This window comes from Theropithecus gelada, chromosome 18 (assembly GCF_003255815.1).
Source record: "Theropithecus gelada isolate Dixy chromosome 18, Tgel_1.0, whole genome shotgun sequence".
Classification (NCBI taxonomy): Eukaryota; Metazoa; Chordata; class Mammalia; order Primates; family Cercopithecidae; genus Theropithecus; species Theropithecus gelada.
Window position 1 is genome coordinate 1,496,159 of NC_037686.1, and position 24,409 is coordinate 1,520,567.

General features: G+C 51.5%; 1 protein-coding gene across 2 annotated transcripts; it reads right to left on the reverse strand.

Annotated features, from left to right (window-relative positions):
• Positions 1 to 2,494: 2,494 nt before the first annotated feature.
• CIDEA (cell death-inducing DFFA-like effector a) lies at positions 2,495 to 23,690 on the reverse strand. Of its 2 annotated transcripts, none has more exons than XM_025365407.1 (5): positions 23,594 to 23,690; positions 16,961 to 17,105; positions 14,906 to 15,052; positions 6,147 to 6,328; positions 2,495 to 2,963 (listed from the first exon to the last, which is right to left on the reverse strand). In XM_025365407.1, exons 1-5 carry the CDS (start codon positions 23,629 to 23,631, stop codon positions 2,816 to 2,818), a joined length of 660 nt encoding a protein of 219 aa, XP_025221192.1. In that variant the 5' UTR covers positions 23,632 to 23,690; the 3' UTR covers positions 2,495 to 2,815. The 2 variants fall into 2 exon arrangements, with proteins under 2 accessions (XP_025221192.1, XP_025221193.1); XM_025365408.1 differs by having other exon boundaries at positions 23,056 to 23,654.
• Between the last annotated feature and the right edge of the window lie 719 nt (positions 23,691 to 24,409).

Consider the following 24,409-nt stretch of genomic DNA (forward strand, 5'->3'; position numbering starts at 1 on the left):
TTTTATGGATGAAGACAGCGGCTTGGGCTGCGAAGTCTGGTCACTGTGGGTGATTTTAGCCAGAGTCTGTCTCTGGCCATGAGGTCATGGCTCTTAGAGCATTTCATTCTGATGTCCTCAGTTCATCCCAGGCCTGCACCCTGTTCCCTGCTCCTGGCAGAAAGCGCTCCGTGAATCCAGCCTGGTGATGGTGTGGCGGAAACACACCAGGACGCGTGTGTGGGGGATGCTCATGGCAGCCACCTGTGTTTGTGCGCCTGAAACAGGGAACACAGGAGTGACGTCCAGGCCCATGCAGTGACTGCAGGAGTGGGGAACCTGGGCTCATGGGAACCATTTGTTTTTTTCTGAAATGTGATTCTAGAAGTGAATAACTTCCAATTCGAGCTCTTCAGCTTGGCCCCGTCCAAGACACACAGACGAACACTCAGCCCCTGAACAGGACACACACTCCACCCTGGGGAATTCAGCTGAAGGCTTAGGTAGTGGTGGTGTCCAGGCCCCACAGAATCCAGGCCCCAGCGCCCGCTGGAGCACCGTGGCTCCCCCCACCCACCCCCACCTGCACGGGGCACATCCTGGTGTGAGCTAGCAGGCTAAACGCAGATGATAGAGAAACTAAAATGAGAACAAGAAAGTGTCACATTTGGAGTGCCTGTCATCTAATCAGAACCAGAGACAAGAGAGAGCCACGCCTGCTGGGACCCTTCCCCTGAGGGAGTGGGCTTCAGTTCTGCCAGTTTCCTGGCCAAGGGCCCCCAGAAGCCTTTGACGACAGCAAAACCAGCCTTTGCTGCCTCCTCCCTGAGGCCTGGAGCCTCCCTGACGGTTCTGCAAACAGGCTGCTCCGTCCCAGGCCACCCTGTGAATCATGGGCACAGGAGACAGGGAGGAGGTGGGCCGCAGCTCCTTCAGAAGTTCCCAAATGCCAAGAGGTCCTTCTGAATTTCCTCCCCCTTCCTATGGGGAGAAGGCCAGGCCTGTTCCTTCCTCAGTTCCTCCCTTCAAACAGGTTGGGCCCCACCATCTGGACGCAGGCCTAGGGCCTCCCAGCGAGTGAGGGCAGTGGCTGAGTCAATGGGATCAGGCACTGGAGTGAAAATTCCTTTTTTGGAAGCCAGGCAGTCACTGCCCAGGCTGGTGGAATCCTTGGGAAGTGACGCAAGCCTAGAGTCAGTGAGAGGCAGGAGTGAGCGCCCCTCGGCCAGGCCAGCCACACGCCTGGCTGCAGCCCTCCTCACCTCCTCTCCTGCTAGCCCGAGGGGGAAGAGCTGTCAGGAGCTCCTTATATAGGAAATGTTTTGAAATCACAGCAGACGGCTGTCTGAACAGCCTTTGTAACCCTCGCTCTACCAGCAGCAGCAGCTCATTCTGGAACGAAAGAAGGGACAATACTGGAAGTGCCTGTTTTTTTGTGATGTGAAAGAAGAGCCTGTGCTTCGAGGAACGCCACCTCCTTTCCTTTTGTCTGTCCTGCTGTGGGGCCTGGCCCAGCTTGTGCAAGAACTGGCTCAGACACAGCGAGAGCCCAGGACTCAGGCAGACGCTGGTCACCGGGCCTCTCAAAGGGGACTGCAAACTGTCCGTAAAGGGAGGACCGTCCAGGCCGGGAACGGCCGAACAGCCGCTGGGAACCCCGGGAACGGAGTAGGGGCGGGGAGAGTTTTTCTTCCTCTAGGGTTCCAGGACACACTGTGGTGTCTTTCCATGGCCAGAGCTGATGGCTAGGGAAGGAAAAGGACTCCAAGGCATCATTTCTTAATCGGGAAAGATTTTTCTCCTAGCATCTGCTAGAGCCAGCTAGCAGTGTCTGCAGCATGAGGTGTAAACCAGGGCATCCGATGAGGGGACAAGGTGTAGCCCAGAGCTTCCTGCTTCGGGGCCTGAGGTCCGCTCTTGCTTCCATATGAGGGGGTCCCCCCCTCCCCAGCCAGGAGGATTTCTTGAGTCTAGGAGTTTGAGACAAGTCTGAGCAACATAGCAAGACCCCATCTCTACAAAAATTAAAACACTAGGCATGGTGGCATGCACTTGTAATGTCAGCTACTCAGGAGGCTGAGGTGGGAGGATGGCTTCTGCCCAGGGAGGTCAAGGTGGCAGCGAGCCGAGATCACCCTGCTGTACTCCAGCCTGGGTGACAGAGCTAGACCCTCTCTCAAAAAGAAAAAAAAAAAGGAGGCTAAAAAAGTAAAGTCCTTTCATTCTCACAAGCAGAAAGTAAAAAAGTCCTTGAAGACCTCCAAAATTTGAGTCCTTCAGTATGAGGGCCCCTCTGAGCCCACTAAAGATTCATATGTGAAAAAAACATACAATAACATTTTGCAGCTTGTTATTTTTGTAGCACTAATAAAGACTTATGAGGGATTATATCTGTTAGAATATTCCTGGATGAGTTTTGCTTTTCGGTATTTTTTTTTTTTTGCTGTTCTGATAGGGTTTTTTTTTTTTTTTTGCTCTTTTGAGAGATAAAGGAGATGCAAGAAGTATCATACACAAGGTCATTCTTGCGATGGGTTTATTGCAGGAGATGACGGACCAAATGGCTCTGACACATGCACACTGCTCCTGGGCACGCCTGCTGCGTGGTCCCTTCCCATGGCCCCCGGGGCCCTCCACGCCTCCCCCCAGGGTACCCTGCCCACTGCCCCTACTTCATGTACCACCAGACCCTTTCCTTTCCCGGGCACTGCTCCTGGCGGGCGTGACCAGTGCCTACAAGTGCATGTGGCTCAGAACATAAAAGCATCTTCAACACTCATCATTGAGCCAAATGAAACCCGGTGTTTGGCTCCAGAGCCCGCAACAGCCTGCATCCCTATCCACACGTGAACCGGCCCTTGGCTTGTGACCTGAGGGATGGTCGCTCTTCCTTGTCATCCAGCACCCGCAGCATGTATGTGCCCATATAGACGAGAAACTGTCCCGTCACCTGGGCAGAGTAGGACAGGAACCGCAGCAGGCTCCTGTGACAGAGGGAGACCGGGAGGCTTTAGCTTGGGATCTGGGGCCAGTGAGAACCAGACAGGATGGGGATACTTCACTCCCCCACCAAAAGGCACTCGGAGGAGGCCAGGCTCACATTTAGAGCGTGGCTGTCTGAGCACTGTCAGGGCACACGTGTCCCAAGGCTGGCACAGATGCAGCTGCCACAGCAGTGGGTCTGGCCGGGAGCAGGTCTCTGTGAGCTCCCTGGGGACCCCCTGCTGCTGGCCCAAGACCACCCCAAGAAGCACGGCTCCCACGAGCCAGCTGAAGCGTGGCCTGCTTGTTGAGTGGCCGGCAAGCTCTGTGCAGAGCAGATGGCCGCACCTGCACAGGTGTGCTGCGTCCTGGGCTTCGGCTGCTGGGCTGTTCTAGAGACCCTGATACTGAAACCCCTTCCCTTCCTAAGGTAGTAGTGGCTGCTGGGCTGTTCTAGGGACCCTGATACTGAAACCCCTTCCCTTCCTAAGGTAGTAGCAGGACATTCAGTAGTGGCCGAGCCCATGAGGATGTGATAGCCGAGCCTGGGCAGCTGTCTCATCAGGAGGGTCCACTGCTCCCACCACCCACAACAGGGTCCCCGCAGGCGGTGCCTCCAGTGTGGGGCTGTTGTGAGTTCCGTGGCTGCTTACAGTGTCATCAGATCCATCAGAGAATAAAATTAGTAACAAGAAGGCTGAACTTGTCTTTTTTTTTTTTTTTTTTTTGAGACCGAGTCTCGCTTTGTCGCCCAGGCTGGAATGCAGTGGCGCGATCTCGGCTCACTGCAAGCTCCGCCTCCCGGGTTCACGCCATTCTCCTGCCTCAGCCTCCGAGTAGCTGGGACTACAGGCGCCCGCCACCTCGCCCGGCTAATTTTTTTTTTGTATTTTTAGTAGAGACGGGGTTTCACCATGTTAGCCAGGATGGTCTCGATCTCCCAACCTCGTGATCCGCCCACCTCGGCCTCCCAAAGTGCTGGGATTACAGGCGTGAGCCACCGCGCCCGGCCGAACTTGTCTTTCAAGAAAGACTTTGTGGCCAGGTGTGGTGGCTCACGTCCATAATCCCAGCATTTTCAGAGGCTGAGGTGGGAGGACCGCTTGAGCCCAGGAGTTGGAAGCAGGAGTAAGCTATGATTGTGCCACTGCACTCCAGCCTGGGGGACAGTGTGAGACCCTGTTTCTTTAAAAAAAGAAAAAGGGCCTGGCACGTGGTTAACGCCTATAATCTCAGCACTTTTGGAGGCGAGGTGGGTGGATCACCTGAGGCCAGGAGTTTGAGACCAGCCTGGCTAACACGGTGAAACTCCGTCTCTACTAAAAATACAAAAGTTAGCTGAGTGTGTGGTGCGTGCCTGTAATCTCAGCTACTCAGGAGGCTGAGCCACGGAAATCGCTTGAATTTGAAAGGAGGAGCTTGTCGTGAGCCAAGATCGCGCCCCTGCACTCCAGCCTGGGCAACAGAGTGAGATTCAGTCTCAAGAAAAAAAAAAAAAAGAGAGAAGAAAAAGAAAAAAGATTTTGCTGAGGCGGAATTTTAGGTGAGATTAGCTTTCTTCATTATACCTATTTCAGCTGTAACTCTCTTGCTTGCCTCACTTTTAAAATCCAAGTGTCAAGCTATTTTCTCCTATCCCGGCAAAAAGAAAAAAACGAAGCTCTCCTGGGAGTCACGACTCCAACACGTGACAGTGACTGTAGTTTAGAGTCAGCCACTGATGGCTCTGAATGGGAAACTGAGGCCACAGAGAAGCCACACACCCTGTCCCACCGCAGGTGGGGCCGGGAGACCCCTGAGAGGAGAGCATTTCCCCTTTGCTGTGCTCAGCGCAGATCAGGGCAGTTGTCAAGGCCACGGGGCACGGAACCAACACCCTCAAAGAGAAACGGGCGGCCCTGCCCAGGGGGATGTGCAGGGGGCACTGGAATGGCAGCAGTTGCAAAACTTTTCAACTCGAAGACCTTTCTACTGCAGTTAGCCGCTCTCCCATCCACTCCCTCCAGAGATTAGTTCTTTAAGGATCAACGATCAATTTACTGGAGTAGAAATAGGTGTATTTAGAGCCTTGGCAATCGTAAAGAGCTTGGAAGCAACCTTCTCATTCTATTTATTTATTTAATTTTTATTTATTTATTTATTTATTTTTGAGACAGAGTCTTGCTCTGTCACCCACTCTGGACTGCAGTGGTGGATCTCAGCTCACTGCAACCTCCGCCTCCCGGGGTTAAGCGATTCTCCTGCCTCAGCCTCCCAAGTAGCTGGGATTACAGGCACCTGCCACCAGGCCCAGCTAATTTTTGTATATTTAGCAGAGACAGGGTTTCACCATGTTGGCCAGGCTGGTCTCGAACTCTGTCCTCAAGTGATCTGCCAGCCTCGGCCTCCGAAAGTGCTGGGATTATAGGTGTGAGCCACCACACCTGACCAACCTTCTCATTTAAAGATAAAAGCAAGGCTCAGAGAAGTTAAGGAGTCTGTGAAAGGTCACACAGCTGATTCCTTAGAGCAGGGACTGCTGGTGTCTCTCTCAGTCCCAGGCTCAGTGGCAGGGGTGCCACCCGGTTATGGAGCAGGAACACCCAGGAAGGCTCCTTCTGATCACACAGAATTCGTTTGAATAGGTCTGGGGTATGGTTGGATCCGGAATCTCTCTTCTAAAAGTTCTCTCTCCCGGGATGCTGTGCAGCCAGCCTGGCCCTCGTCTTTGGGATGACGGTGCCCTGGCATTATGTGGAGAAGACACATGCCCATGCCGCCGTACTGGTGAGGCTGAAGTTATCAGGGGTACAGGAAGCGTGTGATTTGCCAGGGTCTAGGTGGCCGCTCTATACAAACCTGGCACAACCTCCATGGCTCTGATTTTAGTTGTCATCACCTAGAATTAAGGGCTCTAGTTCTTAAAATGAATGTGGTTTCTCTTTATATTTATTATTTAGCTTTTGATTCTAATGAACTATAGTTAATGGTCTTTGGAAGAAACAAATCTGTTTTGGCTTGAGACTTCCTGTTGTGTGAAATGAGCCTGTGGGGTAAGAGGTGACCTGCTCCAGACAACATGACTCCAAGTGCCCCTACCAGTGCTAGCCAGCCTGGGAGCCCAGAGGAACAGGGTGGGGACCCGCTGCCCGTGCCGCACCTGTGCAGTCTCCACACCCCCGGAGGTGACCCCTGGAGTGTGTTACCTCAGCAGGCCCTTGAGTCCCGTGCACCGGATGTCGTAGGACACGGAGTACATCTCATACATGGTGGCCTTCACGTTAAGACAGCCGATGAAGTCCTTGGGGTTCAGCCTGTACAAGTCGAAGGTGACTCTTGCTATTCCCGACCTCTTCGGTGGTGAGCAAGTGGGGATGTGCTTGCTGCCCTGTGACAGTGGGGGGAGGGGCAGGTTTCAGGAGCCTTCCTAACCCTCCCACGTCATCACTCTGCTCTTATGCCAGCTTCAGGTTCTCCTATATGTCTGTTTAAGGTCTGTGAGCAGCTCCGTGGCTAATTGATGGAGAGATGCTTTCGGCAGGACCCATTTGTACACACTGTGACTGTGTTCGATTAGCCACGAGACGTCTCTCCCTAATCTGCCTTCAGTTCGGGACGCAGGGTGACTCTGGTGTGGCATCAGGGCCTGGATTTTAGAACCCCGTTGCTCAGTGGATAGTTGTGCTCTGATGAGTGGTGGGGACCGACATGCCCTGGAGGCCACCATGGTTACCTGGTGACAAGAGAATCTCATCTCATCACCATAACACAGTGATGGTAATGGAGAAGCAGGCAGCATTGGTTCAATTTTACAGGGGCTACTGGGTGGAAAGTACCAGAATCATATGGCTGAAGTGAGGGGGGAGTGGGCACCTTCCCAGAGCACCCCTGTGTTTTAATAATCCCCGGGATGACAGCAGACTCCATGGGACAGCCCAAAGCCATGCAGCAGACCCCCTGGGTGGGAGGAGACCCCCTGGGTGGAGGGAGACCCCCTGGGTGGGAGGAGACCCCCTGGGTGGAGGGAGACCCCCTGGGTGGGAGGAGACCCCCTGGGTGGCGGGAGACCCCCTGGGTGGGAGGAGACAGTCAGTGACCTCTACACATCCCCAGGTTTATAAATAGCACCGGAATAGAATTTTCCCCACAAAATGCTTTACAAATATGAGAGCAGGCCGGGCACGGTGGCTCAAGCCTGTAATCCCAGCACTTTGGGAGGCCGAGACGGGCGGATCACGAGGTCAGGAGATCGAGACCATCCTGGCTAACACAGTGAAACCCCGTCTCTACTAAAAATACAAAAACTTAGCCGGGCGAGGTGGCAGGCGCCTGTAGTCCCAGCTACTCGGGAGGCTGAGGCAGGAGAATGGCGTGAACCCGGGAGGTGGAGCTTGCAGTGAGCTGAGATCCGGCCACTGCACTCCAGCCTGGGTGACAGAGCGAGACTCCGTCTCAAAAACAAAAAAAAAACAAAAAAAAAACAAAAAAACAAATATGAGAGCAAAGCCGCCCCCAGTACAAATGCCAGGCCAGGAGAGGTTCTTCCTGAGTGCCTTGTGCCGCATACAGATCTTGCAGCACTCAGGATTCGGGTCTCGTGAGCCTTTGGGGTTGGGAGCCGCTGAAGCTGTGAATGGAAAATTCACTAATGACAGTGACTTCATGAATAGGAACTTAAAACGTAAACACCCTTAAAATTACCCAAACCCTCCTCACTGTGGCCAGCCTTCTTTATTCCCATTCCACCATACAGACAAACCCACCTGTGGTTCAGCTGCAGCCTCTAATTCGGATCATACGGAATTTGTTTGAATAGATCTGGGGTATGTGTGGATTGGGAATCTGTCTCCTAAAAGCTCTCTCTCCTGTGACACTTTAAAAATATAAGAGAGCAAAGCTGCCCCAAGGTACAAATGCCAGGCATTTGTCTTTGACTTTAATTTGTCTTTCAAGAAAGATTTTGTGGCCAGGCGCAGCGGCTCATGCCTGTAGTCTCAGCACTTTGGGAGGCTGGGGCAGGAGGACCCCTCGAACAGGCCAGGAGGTTGAGGCTGCAGTGAGCTATGATTGCGCTACTGCCCTCCAGACTGGATGACAGAGCCAGACCTTGTCAAAAAAAAAAAAAAAAAAAAAAAAAGAAGGAAAAAGAAAATAAGATTTTGTGAGGTGGACTCTTGGGTGAGGTTGACTTCCTCATCTTTTTCTAAGCAGTTGTAGCTCCCTCTTCTCACTTTAAAAATCAAAGCTGAGGCCTGGCGCAGTGGCTCACGCCTGTAATCCCAGCACTTTGGGGAGGCGGAGACGAGCGGATGACCTGAGGTCAGGAGTTTGAGACCAGCCTGGCCAACATGGCCAAACCCCGTCTCTGCTAAAAATTCAAAAATTAGTCGGGCATGGTGGTGCACGCCTGTAATCCCAGCTACTCAGAAAGTTGAGGCAGGAGAATCACTTGAACCAGGGAGGTAGAGGTTTCAGTGAACCGAGATCACCTCACTGCACTCCCACCTGGGCGACAGAGTGAGGCTCCATCTCAAAACAAACGAACAAACAAACAAAAAAACCCAAACAAACAAACAAAAAACCCACCACCACCACCACCAGAAAAAAAATACAAAAAAACAAACAAAAAAAAACCCCAAACCCCCCCCCCCCAAAAAAAATCACAGCTGAGGCTGTTTTCTCTCGGCGGCCTCTTGGGGGCGCCAGCGAGCTCTCAGCCGGGAAACGCGTTTGGGAAGCTCAGACCAGCCTGGCCAACATGTGAAACCCCATCTCTACTAAAAATACTAAAAATACAAAAATTAGGCGGGCGTGGTGGTGGGCGCCTGTAATCCCAGCTACTTGGGAGGCTGAGGCAGGAGAATCGCTTGAACCTGGGAGGCGGAGGTTGCAGTGAGCTGAGATCGCACCATTACACTCCAGCCTTGGTGACAGAGCGAGACTCTGTCTTTAAAAAAAAAGAAAAAAAAAAAGAAAAAATGTGAGTTCAGTTAATCTGTATTGGGTTATTACTTTTTTTTTTTTTCTTTTTTTTTGAGATAGAGTCTCGCTTAGTCGCCCAGGCTGGAGTGCAGTGGCGCGATCTCGGCTCACTGCAAGCTCCGCCTCCCGGGTTCCCGCCATTCTCCTGCCTCAGCCTCCCGAGTAGCTGGGACTACAGGCGCCCGCCGCCTCGCCCGGCTAATTTTTTGCATTTTTAATAGAGACGGGTTTTCACCGTGTTAGCCAGGATGGTCTCGATCTCCTGACCTCGTGATCCGCCCGCCTCGGCCTCCCAAAGTGCTGGGATTACAGGCGTGAGCCACCGCGCCCAGCTAGGGTTATTACTTTTAATGAATTAATACCTATTTTAAAATTTCTGAATTTTAATTTCTTTCAAAAAATACGCTCATTAGTAACTTCCAAACAATTTAAATTTTGAATATCGGCTGGGCGTGGTGGCTCACACCTGTAATCCCAGCACTGTGGGAGGCAGAGGTGGTGGATCGCTAGAGCTCAGGAGCTTAAAACCAGGAGTTTGAAGCCAGCCTGGCCAGCATGGCAAAACTCTGTCTCTACAAAAAGATACAAAAATCAGACGGGCACGGTGGCACATGCCTGTAGTCCCAGCTACTTGGGAGGCTGAGGTGGGAGGATTACTTGAGCCCAGGAGGTCCAGGTAGCAGGGAGCTGAGATTGTGCCGCTGCACTCCAGCCTGGGCGACAGAGCAAGACTGTCTCAAAACAAAAAGCAAACACATTAAAAACAAAACAAAACAAAACAAAAAACCACTGGGGGCGATGCCTCATGCCTATAATCCCAGCACTTTGGGAGGCCAAGGCAGGTGGATCACCTAAGGTCAGGAGTTTGAGACCAGCCTGGCCAACATAACAAAACCCCGTCTCTACTAAAAATGAAAAAAAAAAAAAAAAAAAAAAAAAAGCTGGGCATGGTGGCAGGTGCTCGTAATCCCAGCTACTCAGGAGATTGGGGCAGGAGGATCCCTTGAAGCCGGCAGGCGGAAGTTGCAGTGAGCCAAGATCATGCCATTGCATTCCAGCCTGGGCTACAGAGCGAGACTCTGTCTCAAAAAACAAACAAACAAACAAACAGAAAACAATTTTGACTGCTGGGAATATCTATATCTATCTATAGCTTATAGTTTCTCGCCCTTGACACTGCTGACACTGGAGGCTGGAGAAGTCTTTGCTGTTGGGGTTGTCCTGTGCATTGTAGGATGTTTGGCAGCGTCTCTGGTCTCTACCCACTAGATGCAATAGTCTAACATGTCTTCAGATATTAACAAATGTCCCCCAAGGGACAAAGTCTCTGGAGTTCAGAACCTCTGATTGGCAGATGTCTATAGAGTTTATTGATACAAGCTGGGTGTGGTGGCTCACGCCTGTAATCCCAGCACTTTGGGAGATTGAGGCGGGTGGATCCCTTGAGGTCAGAAGTTCAAGATCAGCCAGGGAAACATGGTAAAACTCTGTCTCTACTAAAAATACAAAAACTAGCCGGGCGTGGTGGTGGCTTGCCTGTGATCCCAGCTACTTGGGAGGCTGAGGCACAAGAATTGCTTGAGCCTAGGAGGCAGAGGTTGCAGTGAGCCGAGATCATGCCAAAGGCTGTTTGGTGTCCTCATTAATTTTTAGGAGCGTAAAGAGGTCCTGAGATAAAGTTTGAGGACGCCTTGTTTACTGTATTATCCTGTGATCTTTTGCTCAGCATAGCTGATGTGTATCCACATGGATGCCTGTAGCTGAACTTCACGCATTTCCACAGCTGAAGAGCATTCTGTTCAGGGACCACATTATAGTTTATTTGTGCCTATTTACTTAGAAGTACGCTGTTGGGCACACGTGTGTACTGCAGGGGTACATGATTTGTTTCCAGTGTTTGCTCTCACCACTTGCACTACTGCCGTGGACACTCTGACACACACCTGCTGATGTGGCGGTGTCGGAGTCTCGGGTTCATGCCCAGGAAAGCTGCTGCTGGGTCATGGTCTGTGCCTCACTCTCTGAGATGAAGCATATTGTTGTATTAAGTGGCTGTTGGCGGTAGTAGAGGAGTATGTTGCCCTATATCTTAAAAATAAAAAAAATCAAGAATCTGACAATACCACATCTAATGGTGTAAAAATGGTATCATTGTTTATTGTGGAGATGCCTGTCTCTGTCTCTTGCTCCCTCCTTTTTTTTTTTTTATCTTGAAACTTGCTCTGTCGCCTAGGCTGGAATGAAGGGGCTTGATCACAGCTTACTGCCACCTCAAACGCCTGGGCTCGAGCAATCCTCTTGCCGCAGCCGCCAAGTAGCTGGGACTACAGGTGCGCACCACCACGCCTGGCCAATTTTTTTTCATTTTTAGTAGAGACAAAGTCTTGCTATGTTGCCCAGGCTGGTCTCGAACTCCTGGGCTCAAGCAGTCCTCCCACCTTGGCGTCCCAAAGTGCTGGGATTGCAGGTGTGAGCCACCGTGTGTGGCTTCTTTAGCTCATTTTTAAATTGGATTACTTGTTGTTTTCATAATTTATTTATATGAGTTATTTACATTTACTGAATACTAATCTTTTATCAGGTTATGTTGAAAACACCTTCTCCCCATTTCGTGGCTTATTTTACTTCCTTGATAGTATCTTTTGATGGACAACATTCTTAAATGAATTGATTTCTTTTTTAAAAAAAATGACTTGTGCATTGTGTTGGCCGGGTGTGGTGGCTCAAGCCTGTAATCCCAGAACTCTGGGAGGCTGAGGCAGGTGGATGACAAGGTCAGGAGATTGAGACCAGCCTGGCCAACATGGTGAAACCCCACCTCTGGGGCTAAATTTTGTAAAATACAAAAATTAGCCAGGTGTGGTGGCACACACCTGTAGTTCCAGCTACTTGGGGGGCTGAGGCAGAAGAATCACCTGAACTCAGGAGGCAGAGGTTGCAGTGAGCCGAGATCGCGCCACTGCACTCCAGCCTGGGCAGCAGAGTGAGACTCCGTCTCAAAAAAAAGAAAAAAAAAAAAAGAGAGAGAGAGAGACTTGCGCATTGTGTCTTGTTTTAAAAAAATCCTTCCCTACCTGAGGATGCCAAAAAGGAAGAGATTAGATTTCAGTCTGGTCTCTCACATCCTTCGTGTTCCCCACCTCTACTGCTTTGTGTTATATTACAGGCAACATCTTTCATATCTTTTATCGTTACCTTCAGCTCTGTCTAACTTGAGTCTCCATTTACTTTTTTTTTTTTTTTTTTTGAGACGGAGTCTCGCTCTGTCTCCCGGGCTGGAGTGCAGTGGCCGGATCTCAGCTCACTGCAAGCTCCGCCTCCCAGGTTCACGCCATTCTCCTGCCTCAGCCTCCCGAGTAGCTGGGACTACAGGCGCCCGCCACCTCGCCCGGCTAGTTTTTTCTATTTTTTAGCAGAGACAGGGTTTCACCGTGTCAGCCAGGATGTTCTCGATCTCCTGACCTCGTGATCCGCCCGTCTCGGCCTCCCAAAGTGCTGGGATTACAGGCTTGAGCCACCGCGCCCGGCCGAGTCTCCATTTACTCGATTTTAGTTGTTATATTTTTCATTTCCAAACATTCTATTTGATTATTTCAAATCTGTGTAGTCAGTTCTTATTATCTCTTGTTCCTTTTTAATTTATTTTTATTTTTTGACAGGGTGTCCCTCTGTCCCTGGGACTGGAATGCAATGGTGCAATCATGACTTTCTGCAGCCTCGGCCTCCCAGGTGCAAGTGATTCTCCCGTCTCAGCCTCCTAAGTAGCTGGGACTACAAGCATGCACACTATGCCAGGCTAATATTTGTATTTTTTGGTAGAGATGGAGTTTTGCCATGTTGCCCAGGCTGGTATTTTCTTATTTTTTATTTTTTTGGAGATAGGATCTTGCTCTGTCTCTCAGGCTGGAGTGCAGTGGTGCGATCATAGTTCATTGCAGCATCCAACTCCCAGGCTCAAGTGATCCTCCCGCCTCAGCCTCCTGCATAGCTAGGACTTCAGGTGTGTACCACCTTGTCCAGCTAATTCTTAAATTTTTTTTTTTTTTGTAGAGATTGGGGTTTTGCTATGTTGCCTAGGCTGGTCTTCAATTCCTGGCTATTCTTACTTTAGATTATTTTTAATACTTCTTTGAGCATTTTATTTATTTATTTATCTAGTCAGTCAAATTTAGCCTTAGGTGAGCATTTTCAGTACACTAATTTCATATGCTGTATCTGATGATTCCAACACCTGCCGTCCTGGCAGGCCTGACTTTATTGCTTCTGCTTACTCTCTCTTTTTTTTTTGAGATGGAGTCTCGCTCTGTCACCCAGGCTGGAGTGCAGTGGCTGGATCTCAGCTCACTGCAAGCTCTGCCTCCCGGGTTTACACCATTCTCCTGCCTCAGCCTCCCAAATAGCTGGGACTACAGGCGCCGGCCAACTCGCCCGGCTAGTTTTTTGTATTTTTTTTTTTTAGTAGAGACGGGGTTTCACTGTGTTAGCCAGGATGGTCTCGATCTCCTGACCTCGTGATCCGCCCGTCTCGGCCTCCCAAAGTGCTGGGATTACAGGCTTGAGCCACCGCGCCCGGCGCTTCTGCTTACTCTCATGAATGTGGCGCCTGAGTCCTTACGTTCAGTGTTTTGACTGTGAACTTGCATTGTGAGAACGTTAGGAATGAAAACTCTTTGAGGCCAGGATGGACGTTCATCCCAAGGGAACTGCCTGAGCTCCTGCTAGTTACCTGGGGCACTTCCACCCTGGAAATGGGGCTGCAGCAAAGAGAATCCAACGAGCAAACCCCTCCATTGATGCTACTCCCCCAGATCTCTGAAAACCGAACTCTCAGCTTAGGGGTTTGGGACTCAGCAATGCCTGAACCCTCATGAGGGCAGCTTGTGGCCGAAATTCCCAGGAGAGAGCTCTAAGATCCCGGGCTTTACGCAGACCCTCGAATCTCACCCCCGACTTTGTGTCAGCTGGAGGCTGTCTCTGTCCTCCCAGCATCTGTCCCTGAGGTCAGTGGGTGCTCACAGGTGGGGGAACCCCAGAGGAGGCGCCCGGGGACCTGCCAGCTTCAGTGTTCACGTTCCTCTCTGGATGCTGGCCTCACAAAATTTTAACCACTAAGGATTTCTCTTTCTTGGAGATCAGTTTATTATATGAAGATATATTTTGATATTGTGCTTTACATTTTTAGGCATTTTATACTGAGAACGTTTTTTGAGCCATATTATCTATAGTTTTCCCAGAGACCGAAGTCTTCATTCTGTCTCTTTACTTTTCTAAATCTCCGTACTCACACATGTGCACGCATGCACACACACCCCTCTCCCTAACTTCCTTGACGGTGTTTACTTTTCCAGCCTTCAAAGAACAGAGATGATGAAGAGTTGCCAAGTCAATTCTGTGCATTTTACAGGATCTGTAGCTACTCACTGGCCAAAACCTGTTCCTTGGAATTATTTGCTTTATGTCAAATAGCCTCAGTTCACAGAGAGACTAAGTTTCCTAGAAACACTTGTAAGAATTCCTTTGAGGGCAGTGGATCCAGTTGTTAGGTGAATACAAAGTGCATATTTAGAAAGTGGACAAGTTGGCCGGGCGCGGTGGCTCACGCCTGTAATCCCAGCACTTTGGGAGGCCGAGGTGGGCGGATCATGAGGTCAGGAGATCGAGACCATCCTGGCTAACACCGTGAAACCCCGCCTCTAGTAAAAATACAAAAAATTAGCTGGGCATGGTGGCGGGTGCCTGTAGTCCCAGCTACTTAGGAGGCTGAGGCAGGAGAATGGCATGAACCTGGGATGCGGAACTTGCAGTGAGCCGAGATCGCGCCACTGCACTCCATCCAGCCTGGGCAACAGAGTGAGACTCCGTCTCAAAAAAAAAAAAAAAAAAAAAAAAAGAATGTGGACAAGTCAGCAGTCAAGTAGGGCGTGAACTTTTGTAGGTAAAAAGTCTACCGAGTAGCTGTTTGGGTGACAGTGTTTTTGCTTACCAGCATCCACTTCTGTCCTTTCTCCAAGATCATGAAATGCGTGTTGTCTCCCAAGGTCTGAAAGAACTCTTCTGTGTCCACCACGGTGCCATCTTCCTCCAGCACCAGAGTGACCAGTCCAGTGGTGATGACAAGGGCATCCAGAGTCTAGGTGGGCAACGCATCAGAGAAATGGAGTGAAGCCAGATATTTCCATGTGACCATCCAATGACATTTATTAAGTTACAGTTTTCAGAACTGTTGGCTGATTCTGACAAAATTTTAATGGTAAAGGTAATCTTTTTTTTTTTTTTTTTTTTGAGACGGAGTCTGGCGCTGTCGCCCAGGCTGGAGTGCAGTGGCCGGATCTCAGCTCACTGCAAGCTCCGCCTCCCGGCTTCACGCCATTCTCCGGCCTCAGCCTCCCGAGTAGCTGGGACTACAGGCGCTGCCACCTCGCCCGGCTATTTTTTGTATTTCTTAGTAGAGACAGGGTTTCACCGTGTTAGCCAGGATGGTCTCGATCTCCTGACCTCGTGATCCGCCCATCTCGGCCTCCCAAAGTGCTGGGATTACAGGCTTGAGCCACCGCGCCCGGCCGGTAAAGGTAATCTTGACTTGTGTCTATGACTCAGTCTTTGCTCGGAAGCAGGGAAGTGAAGAATGCTCTTTCTAAGATGCGGACCCACTATGCCGCCGAGGCTGGAGTGCAGTGACTGTTCACAGACACAACCATAGTGCATCACAGCCTCGAACTCCTGGGCTCAAGCAATCTTCCTGCCACAGCCTCCGGAGTGGCTGGGGCTACAGGTACATGCCACTGCATGCGGCCAGGAAGTTAAGATTTTTAATGGATCTGTCTTCTTAAGATACATGAGATAATGATTACATTAAATAATATTTGTAATTTCTAAGATTACCTATTTATTTAAATGAATAAAAACAAAACTCCTGCATGTTTGTTGCTGTAAGAGCCACAGCGTCGTGTGCATAGCTGAGCATCTCTCTTGCTTCAGAGACTGTGTGTTGGATGCTTGTTTCTCGTTTCCATGGGTGCCTGAGTCTGAGTTATGCTTCCCCGAGAGGCTGGGGTTCTTCCTTATTTGGTGGTCTAGGACACTGTTCTAGATCCCGGCCTTTACAACTAAACCCAGACTTCCAAAGCCGGCTCCATCCCTGCATCCTCCCTTGTCAAAGAAACAAAGTGACATTCTCCATTAGTGACTGTTTTAAGGTTTTTGTCTCTGTACCTCAATGTTTTATGGTACAGAGATGTAATGTTCCCCTTGATCATTTACACCTAACCTTTACTCTCAGAGTCTCTGAGGCCAAGAGAAGGTCTGATGAGTTTAAGTTGCTGTTTCTCCTTCTTTCTTTTCCTCCCCTTTTAAAACCAGCTTTATTGATATATAATTCACATGTCATACGATCCACTCATTTAAAGTATACAGAGCCTTGGTTTTGGTATGCTCACAGAGTTGGACCACCGTCACCACAATCAATTTTACGGCACTTTCACCACCACTGCCAAGAGAGAAACTGGCAGGCACTTGGGAGGCTGAGGTGGGAGGATCACTTACGCCCAGGAGTTTGAGGCCAGCCTGGGCAGTATGGCAAGACCCTGTCTCAAAAACAGAAAAAGAAAAAGAAACTCCAGAACCACCAGCAGTCATTCCCAATTTCTCTCCCCGTTTCCTCCTGGTGAGATGCAGCTTTTCTTGACCTTTCTGTGCTGGCCCTGGCTTACAGCCCAAGACCATGGCCCTGCGTGAGTGCAAGGCGCCCCGCTGTGGACTGGGGAAGAAGTGCCTGCAGCACCTTGCTGATGAGCCTAAGACCATGGCCCTGTGTGAGTGCAGGGCGCCCCCCTGTGGACTGGGGGAGAGGTGCGGGCTCTGCAGCACCTTGCTGATGAGCCTAAGACCATGGCCCTGTGTGAGTGCAGGGCGCCCCCCTGTGGACTGGGGGAGAGGTGTGGGCTCTGCAGCACCTTGCTGATGAGCCCAAGACCATGGCCCTGCGTGAGTGCAGGGCGCCCCCCTGTGGACTGGGGGAGAGGTGCGGGCTCTGCGGCACCTTGCTGATGAGCTCCTGCAGGCTGCTTGCCATCACCCCACGCCGGCTGCTCCTGTCATGGTTGGAGACCCGGAAAGGGCGAGCTGGGTGCGTGAGCGGGCTGAGCAGGACTCGCTTAGTCTGTGATCCCATAAATGTCAGGGGCCTGAAAATGGAGGTGAAAAGTAAAACTTTTTAAAAAGAGTCTCTCATGAGAAGTGTGAAAGTACATAAAAATAATGCATTTTTAATATTTGCTTCTAAAATAAAGCAATTCAGTGGTTGGGATTACTAAAAATTATATATACACATGTACACATAATTCCAAAGAAGAAACAAGTAACGCATCAAGCCAAAAACACAACCATCTTTATTCCTATTTTACTAGAACATCCAAAGTCCTTGCCGAAACTCTTTGAGAAGGAATGGTTAGGGCATTCGACTCCAACAAGAAATAAGATTTATATTCTGCAAATATGCATGGGTTTTAGAGATTTAAAAAATCCAAAAGAGGCCGGGCGCGGTGGCTCAAGCCTGTAATCCCAGCACTTTGGGAGGCCGAGGCGGGTGGATCACGAGGTCAGGAGATCGAGACCGTCCTGGCTAACATGGTGAAACCCCATCTCTACTAAAAATACAAAAAACTAGCCGGGTGTGGTGGCAGGCGCCTGTAGTCCCAGCTACTCGGAGGCTGAGGCAGGAGAATGGCGTGAACCTGGGAGGCGGAGCCTGCAGTGAGCCGAGATCGCGCCACTGCACTCCAGCCTGGGTGACACAGCGCGAGACTCCGTCTCAAAAAAAAAAAAAAAAAAAAAAATCCAAAAGAATGATTTCTAGTGACCATGAAGCAGTTACACAGAGTTAGCAAGGCCCTCAGACACGTGCATACAGCTACCTGTTTATACAGTAAGGGTGAGCCAGAAATCAATTCAAAAGTGTGATATTGGTCACTATAGCAATCAATGAAGTTTCTGAAATCAACTTAGGATGAACCAAGAACAGCAGAACCACTCTCAGAACTGTGGCTGGAATCACAAGAAAGAAAAGACCCACAGGGCTTACATCACAGGACACTTTGGAGTAAGTCCTCATTTATCAAAAAATTCATTCAAACATTTACTTTTTTTTTTCCTTTTAGATACAGGGTCTTGCTCTGTTGCCCAGGCTGGAGTGCAGTGGTGTGATCTCAACTCACTGCAGCCTTGACATCCTGGGCTCAAGCAATCCTCCTCCCTCAGCCTCCTGAGTAGCTGGGACTACAGGTGCAAGCCATCGTGTTCGTCTGAGTTTTGTATTTTTGTAGAGACAGGGCCTTACTTTGTTGCCCAGGCTGGTCTTGAACTCCTGGGCTCAAGGAGTCCTCCCTCCTGCCTCAGCCTCCCAGATGAAACTTTTGATAGCAATGCAAAACCTGCTGGGCATGGTGGCTCACGCCTGTAATTCCAGTACTTTGGGAGGCCGAGGCAAGAAGATAGCTTGAACCCAGGAGTTCGAGACCAGCCTGGGCAACATAGTGAGACCCTGTCTTTACAAAAAAATAAAAATAAAAAAATTAGCTGGGTGTGGTGGTGCACCTATACTCTCATCTACTCGGGAAGCTGAGGTGAGAGGATTGCTTAGCCCTGATGAACCTAGAAGGTCAAGATTGCAGTGACCCAAGGTCACACAACTGTACTCCAGCCAGGATGACATAGTGAGACTCCAAATGAAAAAACCAAAAAAGAAAAGAAAAGCAAAACTGCCTTCAACACATGATTACACTGCATGCTTTTATTTTTTATTTTTATTTTTTATTTTTTTTGAGATGGAGTCTCGCTCTGTCGCCCAGGCTGGAGTGCAGTGGCCGGATCTCAGCTCACTGCAAGCTCCGCATCCTGGGTTTATGCCATTCTCCTGCCTTAGCCTCCCGAGTAGCTGAGACTACAGGCGCCTGCCACCTCACCCGGCTTAGAGACGGGGTTTCACCATGTTAGCCAGGATGGTCTCGATCTCCTGACCTCATGATCCGCCCGTCTCGGCCTCCCAAAGTGCTGGATTACAGGCTTGAGCCACCGGGCCCGGCCACAATTTGTTTTCAATGAGGCAAGCCGGAGGGAAATGTGCTGGGTTGGGGTCCGGACCTGTCAGAATGACCTACACACCGTTGCCAGGGGCCCACCAAGTCAATCAGAGCCTTGCCCAGCAGGGCTGTGCCCCAACACGGCCCCAGGACTGGCACACAGCTTCTGAACTGTCACCTCGATTAAGAGACTGACGCAGGGTTCTCAGTTACACAATGCCATGAACAACACTGCTGTGCTGACACCACGGGGAATTCTCGCACGCTCTCACCCCTGGTGACCGGGGGGAGAGGGCGGCGAGGACCGGCCGTGTTACATTTCACATTCAGAACCCAGGAGTCGCCTCCACCTCATCACAGCAGCTGAGACTTAAATGAGCTGAAGTCCCCACAAGGAGAGAGAGAGAAAGGCCCGAGGGCCACTGGATGCCAAACCTTCGTGTGTAAGAGCTAGCGACTTGCGTTAGCACTCCTTGGGATCCACCTTACAAACAGTGAAACCTAGGCCTGGGGAAAGCAGGAAGCGAGTCGTCAGGGCAGCAAAGGCTAGACCAGAGTCTGAGCCCAGCTCTAGCTTCCACCCAGCACCTGGCCAGAAGAGGTGGCTCCCGCAGGAGAGAAGGGCCCGGCCTCAGCAGCAAGAAACACCCTCTCTTTGCCCCCAAAGCAGGAGGTCAACGCAGTCTTGCACAAGGCTTCTAGCATCTGTCTCATGGGGTCTGGCAGTGCATTTCCTGCTTTCACAAAGAACCTATCAGCTCACCATCTATTTACTGAGTTAAAGATGCCAGGCCAAAATCAGAGAAATGAGAGAACATGATCTGTGTCTTCCAATGCTAGATGCAGCCCCAGTGATCAAAGGCGCAGCTTTGACCTAGTTAGCCCTGGCCCTGCATTTCCTCATTGGACGAACATGCTCACGCCTTCGTAAGTACCTGTGCTCCAGTGACCTGGCCCAAATGATTAATTCCAAGTTCCTGCGGTCTTTACCTGTCTGACAAGATAAGAGCTGGCAACCATTTCTGGTTCTCCCTGCCTTCACCTGCCCTCAAGATCGCCATTGTCAGTGAAAAAACACCTATTGTTCTCACCTGTAGCATTTCCCAACCAAGAGCTGGGTCATTGCTGGAGGAAAGGCTGGTGGGGGCACTGAGGACAGGAAATTTACCCCCACCTTCTTGTCAAAGAGGAAGGTGAGTGATTTCTGAGTCAAATTATGTAAAATCAAGACCATCTCATATGTAACACAGAAAGTGGTAAAATGAGATGTTCTGCACGCCAGGCCTACAGGTACCGAATCTGTTGCTACGTGAACAAGCCACCGTCTCCACCCAACTCACCTCCAGCCCGCTGAGTAGAGTCATCTCTATCACTGGCCATCAGCACCGTGCCTAAAAGCAGGGCCACTGAGCAGCCCTAGGATCCTGCGTTTAGACACACATGTGAGAACCGCCACTCCCAATTCCTGTGAAAGTGGGGACAGACAACCGCAGGAAACGGAAAGGGAAATAACCTCTAACAGGGAAGATACAAGGAAACAGGTTGTTTAAGGAAATAGGCTGTTTCAGAGAAATCCAGAGAGGAAAAGTCAGACTTCACAGAACGCTGTGAAACGGCGTGTCTCCCAGGAACAGGCAGGAAGGGAAGGCTTTGTATTCCGCCCTGAGGGAGGCGAGGCACTGCCAACTTCCAAAAGTGTGTGAAATACACCAACAAGCCGCAGACTGACAGTAGACCTGAACTCTTCTCCAGTAAAACAACCCTGAGCTGAACAGAGAATTAAAAAGCTTTCTTTATATGCCACCTATGGAGGAAAAGGGCCCAGGATTAAGGTCTTCCTCAAAGCAAATGTTTTGGTGTCATGGGTGAGGGGCAGCAGTACAGGTAAGATGGTGCCCGGGAATATTCGGGGGGCAGTGATGGCTAAGGGAACCCTGCGTCTCATTAGGAAGAAAAGGAGAAAGAAGGGAGGGCTGGGAAACTGCTCCACAGGCCTGGAGAAGAGTCCCTGAGCTGTAGGGACAGCGTCAGAGGGTGGTGGGGTCAATGGCAGGAGGCAGAGAAGCGAGTGCTGCCTCGATGAGGCTTCCTGCTGCCCGGCTGCCCTAGGGCTCTTGGATGTGACATACACAGGTGGGAGCGCACCTGCCCCCCAGATGAACTCGCCCCGACAAGGACTGCCTGGCTCATGGCCCAGTTCTTCGCAAGCTCCCTAAAAAGGCTTGACGTTATCAAGTTTTCAATACATGACCATGAAGTCTTTGAACACTTTGCAGCTTCATTAAAATAAGAATTTAGATTCAAGAAGCAGAAAGATGAGATTCACTTGCAGCAAACTTAATTCCTTAGTAATGTCTCTAAGAAGACTGTGGTGAAATTTGTACTGAAATAGCAGCACCAAACCTAGAGTTCCTTGTTCAAGGAAAGGAAAGATGTGCTGGATGGCTATGAAAGCAGCCATTTCACACGAGGTTTATAACAGGTATCAGCTTCGTAACAGCTTCAGCGTTTGGCAGGAATGTTATCACTGGCAGGACACACGAACAGAGCAGACTTTGTCTGTGACCGTCAACCTGCACGTGGACCTCCTTGATGTCGGGAGCTTTGCTGTGAGACCTCAGGCTGCTTTCCTCAGGACCAAGGCCCCTAATGATTCCAGCTGACTAACAAATTGTTGGGTTAAGGTTTCACCACTGACTACAAGTACCTGATTTTTAGAAATTGTGCACATTGATTAAGTTATTTCCTTGGCAAAATGTAGTTACTGATAAAGACAGAATTATGATATCCTGGACCTGGTTTAAATTAAGGAACCCTGACAGGAGGCAGAAGTCCAGCAAGAGCACAATTAGCAAACGTGTTAGGACCTGGCCTCTGGCTCTTTTGCCCGGACAGGGTTTTTTGAGAAGGGCAGGGAAGAAAAAGCGTCTTCCCTTCAACAAGAATTACAGATTGTTTTCTTCCAGTTTAGTTTGGAAACAGGTAGATTTCACAGAATGACAGTAGTTCAGCCTGGAAGCAGGTGGATTTCAAAGAACTGCAACAACAGTTCATCCCTAACAGGTGAAGTCATTCAATCCTGGGAGGAGCCAAGCTAGAAGGAACGTGTCCTAGGAGACTCAGGGTTTCTCATTGTTTCATTTGTTAACAGCTCATAAGCAAGTCACTTCCACTTCACACTTGACCTCACGGAGACCCCATACAGATGCATTTTGGATTTTGATGAGTTGTTGTAATAGTCAGAGGCAGGGAGAGGCTCAGCCTGAATCCTGCTCAGAGGCCACCGAGGATTGGTTAGTGCAGAGTCAGCCCACACCTCCTTCCCTCATGCACCGGGGGAACATCGGTGTGTTGTGAATTCACTGGATAAGCGGTTGGAAGGACGCATCCGAACTGCTAAGTCCTCACCTCCTGGAAGTGGGAATGTGGGCGGATGGTGCTGGAAGAACGCAAAAGAAACAGGGCCCTGACCTTTAGGCCTAAGCGTGTTAACGACCACACACGACGCAGGTATTTCTCAGCTCCCCCTGCCACCGCCCAGACTTGTACCGTGGGCTTGTTTTAAAAGAGAAAGATGCTTCTAACCTGCAGTGTCTACAACAGCTCCCATTTAAGAACCCGGGATCGGAAGCTCATAGATCGCGGTTTGTAGCCGGACCGCTCCCTTTCACCCGTGTGGTCTCTCTGCCCGCCACACTAGCACACAGTGGGACCCGGCGCCGCCGAACGCCTGCACCTTCAGGCCCGCAAGCGGTTCTCTATCCTTTTTTCAGGTACTTGATCTTCAGAGAAACACGATCTCCCTCTCAGACCTATACTTTACAGTTGCTGCCACGCAACGGCTTAGGATTTTACCAAGAATTGGCTTGGGTCTGCTGGGATATGAAGATGAACCCAAGCACGAAAATAGCCTATGCTGCCTGTTCGACCACGAGCCGGTGCGCAGCGCAGGGAAGACTCCGCAGGGTCCACCTGCCCCTTGTCCCCCTGCTCCCCAGGCAGCGTCTCCGCCCCTGGACCCGGAGGCAGGAGGAGCTCTTCTCCCAGCACCACCAACCTGGCGGGCTCCGCCGGCCGGTCGGGGGCTCCCCTCGGAGACCAGAGCCCGCGCTTCCAGGAGGGGCCAAGCCCGGGCCACTCCCGCGCCCAGCTCCCGCTGCGATTTCCAGGACCCCCAGAAGTCCGCTCCCCTCGCACGGTGGAGGCTTTGCTCGGGGTTCCTGGGACCGGACCCTCTTCTGCGCCCGCGACTGCAGCAGCGGCCAGAGATGCAGCCACTCGTCAGCTGTCACCCGGTCTGCAGACGCCCGCGCACCTCGCGAGAGCCACCCCTGGCACCTGCGCCCAGCTGCAAGAGGGTGAGGAGGCGCGGGACGGGCTTGGGCTCTGCCCGCGGGCGCGGCTGGACGGCCTGGGCACCGGCGGGGCGGATGGGGGTGTGCGCGGGGTCGTGGAGCGCAAGAGAATGCGGGGAGCGGGGGGATGAGGGGAGCGGGGTACGGCACGAGAGGCGCACAGGGGAATGTGAGGCACTGAACGCAGGGCGACTGGAAGCGCCTGGGAACGCGGGGCTCAGGGGACGCGGGGGCACTCGCCTGATGAGGGCTCCTGCATAGTCCCGGGCGGCCTCCATGGCGCGGATCCCCTCGCCGGCCTGGAGGCCCCGCTGCCTGCACCGTCTCTTAAAGTGCGGCGGCCCCGCCCTCGCCAGCCCGCCCGCCAGCCCGGCGAATGCCTGACAGGCGCAGGGGAGGACGTTGGCACCGGCTCTCCACCGCCCAGGCTCGCGGCTTCGCGCTCTGGAAGCCCGCGGTGGTCCCCGGCTCCTGCCGCGTGGAGCCGCGTGTCCTTCGCTGCCTCGGGCGGTACCGAGGACCTTGGAAGCCCAGATGCTCCGCGGGTCTCGTTTGGTCACGGGTCAGCCTGTTTGGTTTGCACTTCTAGGGGTCGGGGCAGTTGGGGTCATCACCAATCCCGGCAGCATCGCTTTGGCCGCGGAAAGACCGGTGCGTGGATTTTAAACGCAGGCCACGGGTGGGGCGAGTCAGGAGACGGGTGTGAGCGCCCCTTGCCCCCAGCGCTGGAGTCCCCCGGAGCCCAGCCCCAGGCTCAGCGAGCCGCTGGGGCCCTGCAGGGGTGCGGACGCTGCCGCAGACACCCCGACCTGCAGCCCTGCAGGTTCTCGGGGCGCCTGGGCTTCCTGCCCGCTGCGCTGCTCTCAAGGCCGTGCCACGAGCATTTGGGGACAGTGGGAAGGGCGTGCGGAACGGCAGGGGAAGGGAACCTTTGGACGGCATGAATTGCCTTTTAGCTGTTGTAGGGACCTTCGCAGAGTGAGGAGGCAGAGAGCGAATCTCGCTGGAGCTGGGGGCTTTCCGTCCACACCCTGCTCTCATGGTTGTTCCCATCAG